Source organism: Mandrillus leucophaeus, unplaced genomic scaffold (genome assembly GCF_000951045.1).
Source record: "Mandrillus leucophaeus isolate KB7577 unplaced genomic scaffold, Mleu.le_1.0 Scaffold5, whole genome shotgun sequence".
Lineage (NCBI taxonomy): Eukaryota > Metazoa > Chordata > Mammalia > Primates > Cercopithecidae > Mandrillus > Mandrillus leucophaeus.
The window spans coordinates 10451941-10462976 of record NW_012105364.1 but is presented as its reverse complement, the minus strand read 5'-3'; the positions used below and the strand labels follow the sequence as shown (position 1 = coordinate 10462976).

The 11036-nt window shown below is 33.7% G+C and overlaps 1 protein-coding gene across 5 annotated transcripts in view; it reads right to left on the bottom strand.

Annotated features, from left to right (window-relative positions):
* Positions 1-11036, bottom strand: part of POT1 (protection of telomeres 1) — a 120459-nt gene that overhangs the window by 21727 nt on the left and 87696 nt on the right. For all 5 annotated transcript variants that reach the window (XR_001007793.1, XM_011995936.1, XM_011995934.1 and 2 more), the window contains 3 exons: positions 6525-6581; positions 2906-3062; positions 1071-1276 (listed from right to left, as the gene is read on the bottom strand). Coding sequence is in view for 4 of the 5 variants with exons in the window: in XM_011995936.1 (XP_011851326.1) it covers positions 1071-1276; positions 2906-3062; positions 6525-6581 (420 nt within the window). In the remaining variant the exon portion in view is untranslated. The remainder of the gene's footprint in view (positions 1-1070; positions 1277-2905; positions 3063-6524; positions 6582-11036) is intronic.

Sequence of the window (11036 nt, the reverse complement as noted above, 5' to 3'; positions counted from 1 at the left end):
ATCACTCAAAGTCCACTCTTTACATTACTAACAAACCATTATCACTCAAAGGCCACAGTTTACATTAGTAACAAACCATTATCACTCAAAGTCCATAGTTTACATTCCTAACAAACCCATTATCACTCAAAGTCTAGTCTATATTAGGATTCACTCTCCGTGTTGTACATTCTAGGTTTTGTTTTTAAGACTTCATTTTTTTTTAAGAAGCAGTTTCAGGTTCACAGCAAAATTAAGAGGAAGGTATAGAGATTTTCCATATCCCCTGCTACCATACACGCTAGCCTCCTCCAGTATCAACATCCTCCACCAGAGTGGTACATTTGTTAAAAATGAACCTATACTGACACATAATCACTCAAAGTCTATAATTTACACAGAATTTCCTCATTTATTAAAAACAAAGCTAAATATTACTCTAATGCAAATTAAAGAAGGTATTTTTCTTCTATTACAAAAGGTTACAAGGGAAGGAAAGCCTTAAGAAAAATAATGAAAAGGTTACAAGGGAAGAAAAGCCTTAAGAAAAACTCTAAACTTGCCATAAGAAAAAATTTACAGTACATATTTTAGATAAATATTAGATAAAAATTAGATGAAAATGAGAAAACAAACATGATAAATTTCATTTAAAACTTGTCAAGTTATCTTTACTTGTTTCAATGGTCTCTTCTTTGATTTTGATACAATAGATGACTTTCACCCTATTTCTATGAAACAACAGTGACATCCAGAGGCCAATAAAACAGCGGCGGTACATAAGCAATCAGCCTTTTATTATTACTTAACTAGACAGTCATGTTAGCATTGACAAAATAAAATGCAATCCAACAATATAGTTAAATGTTAACACTTGAGTCTGAAGTACAATTTCAAATGTAATTAAGATAAATTTATGTACGTGTGCATATATATATTTGAATCCAGTTAACATATATATTCAATTTTGTAAAATTTAAGTACTATTTTTACTTTATATGTTCTGGGTTGTCTGTAAAATATATTAAACAATAATTAGGGAAAATATGGAAAAGGAGTATTCTAACAAAACAGTGACTTAAACATCTTACCTTCTATCAAAAGTAGACATTCATTTGAAAGTGGGAGAATACCATTATTTTTCACAAAATGAACTGCTACTTTTCGTCCTTTTTGATTTTTAGTGGTCCAGATTTTTGAATCGTATAATGCTGTATTTTGAAGCTTGACATCTGGGGTTTTAGTTGCACCATCCTGCAAAATTATATCCAAATCACCCTCACGTGGAACTTCTTGTCTAAAATTATTGACAATGAAATGACAAAAATCAATTTTGGTATAAGCTTGAAAGATTTCAATTTAACAAGTAATCAAATTAAAAAGTATCATTCTTATATGCAGATGAGTCAGTTACTTTTTCTTAAATTATCTAAATTATGGAGACAATTCACTTTGCAGAACAAATAACTTTTTTCAATAGATAAATATTTGATATTTTGTGGGTAAGTATATCCCAATCATAATTACATTAATTACCAGTGATTTCCATGCCTGGTTTTGTGATACAAAGCCACTTATAATTATTTCTAATATCAATTTTTTCTTCTCCGTAAGGAATGCTAAATTTCCCAGTAGGAGAAAAAAAATACAGTGGCCCCCTGTCTTCACTCCAGTTAAATATCCACTTACCACACTTAGGGAAAAGGGCACTTCTAAACTAATAATATTTCCAATTCTATTTAATAATTAATAATTTTGAGAAGTCATATGGTTAAGTATCATGTAGCAGAAATGGCATCATTTGGAATCAAAAATTGTATGGTTTTATTCTGGTTCTGTTGTCAATTAACTGTGTAACTTTAGATAGTTTCTGTTAATTTCTGAGATAATGTCCTTATTTGTTTAAAAAATGATCGCAGAGAGTGGTTTTATTTTACAAAGCTGTATGATTTTACAAAATTCAATAAACCAAAATTTGATAATACTTGAAGAATTATCTAAAATCCTTATATATACATTTTAATCCCAACCACCATTTCAAGCTCAAATGGGTAAAAACTGTTCCCTTACATTTTATTTAAAGAGATTTTAAAATAAAAAATTTCCTCAAACAGCATTATACTCAAATTTTTGAGGGGAAAATATATGTATATTAATGAACACTGATACTCACAATTTATAAGCACACAAATACATGGCGATGTACATATATATATACATATTGTAGCACATTTTAGTGAAAACTCAATTTATGGCATCCAAATGCATACAGCCATCAATTATCTACATTTTCCAAAACATCATCTTAGATATTCAGAGGAAAAATAAGCAAATTGCAAAAAGATGAGGAGCTTTTAAAAATGATTTTCAGAATATGTCTCAAGCTGATTACGTAGTAAAAGGATTACAAAACAGTTATATACATTTATCACATATTTATATAATCAGTGATGTTCAGAGTAAAGGCACTGAGAAATTCTCAATTACTACAGAAAATTTAAATTACATTTATTATATTCTAGTTATTAAGTAGGACAGAAGTTTACCAACAAGACTCTCTGTATCACTTAATTAGATATTTCAAGTAATCACAACTCTTTCCAAAAATTTCAGTTAATAAAGGTTTATATTTAAGAAGATACTTTTGTGACAAATGAGTCTGCCCAAATATATTAATTATTTATTATTTCTCATTTGCCTTTATCAGAGTGACTAAGCTGAATTTTAGATCTGAATATAGCAACCACTTTTATTACTATCAGAATAATTTATTCTCTAAGAATTTAGCATTTTACCTAAAAAATTTACCACTCTTGCAAAATATATTAACAATTTACTTATTCCTAAGACACAAAATTATACATATGTGCACATATATACACAAATAATATGAAAGCACATTTGTTTTATTATGGAAAATACTCACAGTAAATGACATTTAGGGCAATGAAGTTTAACAGACTGAAATAGTCTTCTGGGCTTATATGACCTCAATTTTGCTCGGATGCGATATTGTTGAGGAGCTTTTTGTTTCAAAATGGCACACAGTGGTGTCCTCTCCAAATACTGATGATCTGTAAGTACTGTAAAGAATTTTTATATATTAAAACAGAATAGCAAGAATCATATTTATGACATGCATCCTTCTGAACCAAATATATACTATAAAATTTAATTAATTTTAGATCTATTAAGTGTCACTCCATGAAAGCAAGGGTTATGTCTTTTTTCCCTAATGTATATCCAGGGCCCACTAGCATACTGCCAGGCACACAGTAGGCACTCAACAAATGTGTACTAAATAAACGCTGGATAATTTGGGGGAAGAAATAACTTAATTGCCTAGTAAGCATTCAAAAAAGTATTTTTATATGGGACTAATGGAAATCTGGCTAACAGAAAAAAAGCAAGGTTTATTTAGCTAAGAAAATAATATGCTAGGCAACCGTTTAAGTTCTAATTGGTGTCTGCCACAAAAGAATGTAACAAAACACACTTGCTGAATATTATTTGCAGGCTCTTGGATGTTTCAAATTAGTTACGGAACTATCATTTATAAAATCAGATTAAGAATAGGAAAGGACATTAAGGGTGATATAACTGTCATGGGAGTGGTGTAGTAGTGGAGAAGAGAAGAGGAAGTTTGAGGAGTTGGAAGGAGAGAGTGGAGCAGGAGGGAGAGGAAAAGGAAGAGGAAGTTGAATCAAACTGGAAAAAAAAGTCAGACAAAAGCATTAGGAGCAATTGCCTGGGAAATAGGTATAAGAGGTCTCCTCAGCTACTTGTGGAAAGATGGCCTGGGTGATCAGTTTTTACCGGAAAAAAGTATAAAATTGCTGGTGACCCTTAGCTTAAGGCAACAGCTTGCTATACATTCTAGCTTAACACTTTCATGTGTTTTAGAAAATGAAAATGATGTACAAATCTTATTAACCTCAATGGCAAAGACAATTCCTTTCAGCTTTAATTCAGTGAAACTCTTGTTGAATTAGTTTTCCTTCAAGGATCAAACGGCCAAGAGTTTACAGTGGAACATTTTGTTGGGTGGAGATTTTTTTTTTTTTTTTTTTTTTTTTTTGGAGATGGAGTTTCGCTCTTGTTGCCCAGGCTGGAGTGCAATGGTGTGATCTCTGCTCACCACAACCTCTATCTCCCGGGTTCAAGTGAGTCTCCTGCCTCAGCCTCCTAAGTAACTGGGATTACAGGCATGTGCCACCACACCCAGCTAATTTTTGCACTTCAAGTAGAGGCAGGGTTTCTCCATGCTGGTCAGGTTGGCTTCGAACTCCCGTCCTCGGGTGATCTGCACGCCTCAGCCTCCCAAAGTGCTGGGATTACAGGCGTGAGCCACCACGCCCGGCTGGCGATTGTTTTAAAAAGACCATTGGCAGACCTGATCAATTTAGTGTAAATTGCTACACAGTGATAAGAGCAATTGCTTCAAACTCATATTTTAACCTAAAGTTTTTAACTTTTCATTTTAAAATGCTTTCAAATTTAAGGAAAATTGTAAAAACAATACAAAGACCTTCTGTATAATCTTCACCAAGATTCACCAATTGTTAACATTTTTGCACATTTATCGTTGTCACCATGTCTGTCTTTACCTGTCTCTCAACACGTAAATATTATTGAATCATTTGAGAATAACTACCAGACATTATCCCTCCTTTTCTCTAAATCCTCCAGTATGTATTTGAAAAGAAGACATTTTATTGACATAATTACAGCTAATTTTCAACATTAGAACATTTAAGTGATTTATTACTATAATCAAATTAACAAACATTACTCAAATTTCTACAATTGTCCTCAAAATGTTCTTCGTAGCATTTATTTTGTTTTCAAGTCTAAGATCCAATTCTGGACCATGTATTACATTTCATTCTCATGTCTCTTTAGACTTCTTTAATGTAAAATAAATCCTCAGTTTTTCTTTATCTTTCACGACACTGATATATTTGCACAGCTATTTACTCTGTAGAATAAACACCAAATTGTGTGTGTCTGGTTCTTCTTCAGGCTCAGGTTTAGCTTATGCATTTTTGGCTGGCATAATGCATACGTGATACTGTGTGCTTCTCAGTGCATCACATCAAGGGGCATACAAAGTGAGTGTTTCTATTACTGTAGACCTAAACTTTATTCACCTGGTAAAGGTGGTGTCCAATCACTTCTCCACTAAAAACTTACCGCTTCCCCCTTGCATTTAACAAGAATATACAAGTAAATATCTTATTTTTCATCATATATCTTGATAGTTTAGAATCCACAGATTCATAACTAACTCAACAATGACTATCATGGTTACAAAATGGTGACTTTTCTTTTTTTTAATTTCATCATTCCTTTCATATTTGTTATTTTACTTTAAGAAAGATATTTCCACTTAACCCCACATATTTTATTTTTCCTTTAGCATCATCAACATGGGCTCATGCATTCCTGCTTTACTCAATTAGTATGAATCTTATTTGTTTTGATGCTCAAATGTTCCCAGATTAGACATGTTCTATCCTAAGCCATTTGACGAGTTTCATCATTAACTGAGAACCTCCTTACTTTCTAGTACTACAAGGTTACTCCATACTAATTTTGTAATTCCCCTGTTCTAGTTCTGAAATCTGTTGTTTCACCAAGGAGCTTTGATTCCTTTAGAGAAAAATATTATTTATAAACCACGATCTGTGCACTAGGTTTGCTTATGGCAACTGGAGTGCTGCTGCCTGTATGACTTTTCATGGAGAGAGAGATAGGGTATATATGAACACACATTCATACTGACACACACACACACACACACCCCTATAATATAAACGAAAGTGTGCGTATGTATGTGAATATATATGTATCATACATACACACAGCTACATCTATTTCTGTATTTACCTAGGAAAACATGAGTACATGATGGCACCTCCAATTACAATACAACATTAAAAGCATTCATCAATCCTTTTCCCATTCGTATTTGTATCTTCTTCCTCCAATTTGAGAAATTAAAATTTCATAAATTTGTGCTTAAAACTATTTTTCTGAAAATTGTATTAATTAGCTGATGTAACAAAAGGCGGGTACTTGATAGACACACTATCATTACTAACATTAAATTAAAATTTTGAGGCATATTGCAAGGAGCTCCTTTATGGTACACTGTTTAATGCATCATGTGACAGGATAACTCTTCGTGTAACAGTTTAAAGATACATGTCTTTACATTGCATATTTTAAGTCATGTAACTCTAACAGAGATATATGACTTAAAATACATCAGGTATTTAATGCTTAAAATATATATCTGTTTTAAACGTTAAGTCTGTTAGAGATATATGACTTAAAATATGCAATGTAAAGACTCGTATCTTTATGGGTTCCGTTTTGTGCCAATGGCACATGGTAGAAGAAGAAAGTTAAATATGGACATATTTTAGCTTTAAAGGATATGTGTTCTACTATTAGAAAGAAATGGATTAGTTGGTAAGTGTAGAGGCAGACTTTATTACACTCATTACTGTGCCCATATCAAAAATGATACATGGTCTTACTTGTAGCAGATAGCTGTTGACATCTTTCTACCTCATACAATGATACTGATCCAGAGCCTATAAAAAGGAAAAGGCAAAAGAATTAAGCCCATTACAACTTCAACGTAGAACTGAAAACAGTGGAGCATTGCTGAGAGAAACTGAAGACAATACAAATGAATGGTGAGATATGTCACATTCATGATTTAAAAGGCTCAATATTAAGTTATCAATTCTCTCCAAATGAATCTGCAGATTCAGTATAATCCTTTCAAAACAGCAGAGACTGGGGTGGGCACAGTGGCTCACGCCTATAATCCCAACACTTCAGGAGACTGAGGTGGGTGGATCACTTGAGGTCAGGCGTTAGAGACCAGCCTGGTCAACATGGTGAAATCCCTTCTCTACTATAAATATAGAAACTAGCCAAGTGTGGTGCAGATGCCTGTAATCCCAGCTACTCAGGAGGCTGAGGCACGAGAATCGCTTGAACCCAGGAGGCGAAGGATGCAGTGAGCTCAGATTGTGCCACTGCACTCCAGCCTGGGCAAGAGAACGAGACTCTGCCTCAAAACAACAACAACAAACAAACAAACAGCAGAGGCTTTACTGCAGAACTTGCAAAGCAGACGCTATCACTTATGTGGAAGTGCAGAAAATCTAGAATATTAAATAACATTTTATAAAATAAGAACAAAGTTGGAGAACAATGTACATAACTTCAAGACTTACTATAAACTTACAGTAATTTAAGACAACATAGAACTGGCATGAGAATTGAAAAATAGATCAACTGAATTAAATTAAATAGAGAACCTGGAAATAAACCCACATTTACATTGTATTTTGATTTTTTACTAAAGCAGCAAAGCAATGCAAGGAGAATGCAAAAGGTGATGCAATAATTGAAAATTTAGTATGGGGAAAATGCATACTTCGCACTATACTAGTAAGCATTGAATGGGAAGACTAGACATAAGCCCACATTTATACTCGCTTGACTTCTGACAAAGACATTGAAGTCATCTAACAGGAAAAAGGAAACAAATGATGCCATAACAACTAGAAATTCCTATCTAAAGAAAAAATGTCTACCACATATCATGCGGCATTAAAAAGGAAACAAACTAGTGATATATGCAACAATGTGATTAAATCTCAAAAACATATAGTATGTAAAAAAGGATACATATGATTCAATTTTTTCAAAGTTCTAGAACTGCAAATCTAGAGGGATTTAGGTTACACGTTTATGTATTAGTCAAAACTCATGGAGTGGTTCATAAAATGGAAAGTTGTCCATTTCACTGCTAATTTTACCTCAAAAACAAAAAACTCTAAACAACTACTCAACTCTAGCTAATTGTGTTCATGCCATGGTGTTTAGAAAATGTACTTATGTCTGCAACTTACTTTGAAATGTGTAAAAAATATAAATTAATGAATGAAAAGGCATATAAGCCAGGAGCGGTGGCTCACACCTGTAATCCCAGCACTTTGGGAGGCTGAGGCGGGTGGATTACCTAAAGTCAGGAGTTCGAGACCAGCCTGGCCAACATGGTGAAACCTTGTCTCTACTAAAAATACAAAAATTAGCTGGGCATGGTGACAGGCACCTGGAATCCCAGCTACTTGGGAGGCTGAGGCAGGAGAAGCTTGAACTCAGGAGGCAGAGGTTGCAGTAAGCTGAGATCGTGCCACTGACCTCCAGCATGGAGGGCGAAGCAAGATTCCACCTCAAAAGAAAAAAAAAAAAGAGGCATATAGAAATAAATGCACATGTGATGGAGCAAACAAAGTAAAATAGTTATTGGAGAGTCTAGCTGGTAGGTATTTGAGTATTCATTGTACAACTGTTTTAACTCTACCATGTACGAAAGTCTTTATTATGTTGAAAAAATACAGTGTAGAGGAAATAAAAGGGGAGATGGATAAAATAGTAAACTTATGAAATTTAATAGAATGACCAAATGAACATCAAAAATAGGACTTTAACAAGAAAGCAAAAGTAGTAGTCATAGCATTTAGGTTACAAAATGCTTTCTAAAAAGAAGAATTTAAGACTTTTAAAATCTGTATTTTGTAATCACTTTAGCTTACATTCTATTATACATAACAGTATATTATGTTTTTATAATTTATTTTATAAAGCATTACACACAAACATATCCTCAGTATTGCTAATAAGTGGTATAAACATTCAAGTCAAGAGGACTTGAATGAACATCTCAAGCTGGCATTGGTATGATTTCAATAAATCTAATTCAGTAATTAATATTAGCCATTACAACACGAGATGGAAACAATGGCAGAAACCATAAAAGTAGTCAAATAAGAAAATGTGTAAAACATACATGGTTGCCCACAAACTGACAAAAATATAATTCAACAGAAAATCAGATAAAGGGTAAGAGCAAATAATCTGTGGAAGAGGGAATTAAAAACGTTCGTAAACATATAATAAGATTTTCAAGTTTCCAAGTAGTCAGGAAAATTAAGAAAATGCGTTTCACCTGCTGAACTGTCAAAAATTACATATAATGTTAAATTCCAATACTGTGAAGGTGTGAGGAAAGTACATTCTTCTATACTGCTATTTGGATATAAATTCCTATGACCTTTGGTAAATAATCAGGCAGCATCTATTAAAAGACATGCATACCCTCAGATATATCAACCTCACTTTTAGGAGTTGATTGTGGAGAAGTGCAAACATGGAAGCACATATATTCAAGGATGTTTATTAAAGTATTATTTATAACAGCAAAAAACTGGTAAAGATCTCAAGGTCTATTAAATGAAAAATGAAAAAAGTGTAACATTATTACTATGCAACTACAATGAATTTGAGTCATATGAATTAGCCCAGAAAAAAAGATCTATAATATATTGTTGAAGAAAGCAACTGTTTATTATAGTGTGATTTCATTTTGGTAAAAATTTAAGAAAAAGAGAAGAGTCATATTGTTTATGTATAGTTATATATGTTTGTATAAAGATGAAGTGATTGAAGGAATCACACTAAACTGTTAAATCTTACCTCAGGGAGTAGGGAATAAACGCATAGTGAAAGCTATTCAACTAGATATTACAACAACTATTACAGTGTACTTTAAAAATAATGAAAGAATAATTCTAAAAGGAAAGAGATTGTAAAAAGTATAATTACAAATTATATTGTCTCCAAGTGATTGTCATTTGAACTAAATCGGTTTCCTCATGGTAGTTCAAATAATCATACACTAGGCCACAATGTTATCACGAAAGTGTTAGCATTTTAAAATAAGTAGAGTTTTAAAACAGAGAGAATGAAGAAAATAAATGCAAAGTACATACCAAAAAATCAAAAAGCCTGCATTTGAATTTGTCTTGCTTTATCATCAGTTAACAGCTAAGTAACCGTGGACAAATTATATGATATCCATCCACCGAAGCCTCAGTTTCCCATTGTTAAAAGGAGACAGAATAATTCATCTCATAGGAGTGCTGTTAGAATTAAATAATAATGCGGCCAGGTGCGGTGGCCCACGCCTGTAATCCCAGCACTTTGGGAGGCCAAGGCAGGTGGATCACGAGGTCAGGAGATCGAGACCATCCTGTCTAACATGGTGAAACCCCGTCTCTACTAAAAATAAAAAAAAAAAAATTTAGCTGGGTGCGGTTGCGGGTGCCTGTAGTCCCAGCTTCTACTCGGGAGCCTGAGGCAGGAGAATGGCATGAACCCAGGAGGCGGAGCTTGCAGTGAGCCGAGATTGCGCCACCTCACTCCAGCCTGGGTGACACAGCAAAACTCCATCTCAAAAAACACACAAATAAACAAACAAAAGAATTAAATAATAATGCCTGCAGGCACTTACATGCCTACCAAGAAATATATGTTAATTTTCATGCTTATCATTATTGGGATGGAAAGAGAATAAATCTCATAAAACGATTTTTTGGATCACAGCAAGGTAGGAGTTAGGTAGAAAATAAAACAAAAACAACAACCAAAAAAAACAAAACAAAAACAAAGAAACGTGACCTAGATTCCAGGTCCCAAAATGCAGATGTAGAAATTCAGACAGGCCAGGCGTGGTGGCTAACACCTGTAATTCCAGAATTTTGGGAGGCTAAGGCAGGAGGACTGCTTGAGACCAGGAGACCAGGAGGTTGAGACAAGCCTGGAACAATATATAGTGAGATCCTGTTTCTACCAAAAATAAAAAATTAAAAGAGTAAAAAAAGTCAGGCGTGTTGGCATGTGCAGGACTACAAGTCCTTGCTACTCAGGAGGCTGAGGCAGGAGGATATCGCTTGAGCCCAGGAGTTTGAAGCTGCAGTGAGCTATGATCCTGCCACTGCATTCCAGCCTGGTCGCCAGAGCAAGACAATGTCTCTTAAACAAACAAAAACCCAGAAATTAAGACAAAGTGGCAAAAGAAAAAACAATGCACACTGAAAGCTTTCAAGTTCAGATTTGACTAGTCATCTATTCAAGTAGACAATATTAGAAGGACATATTCCACTGTTTGTTAATATTTTGTATTTAGA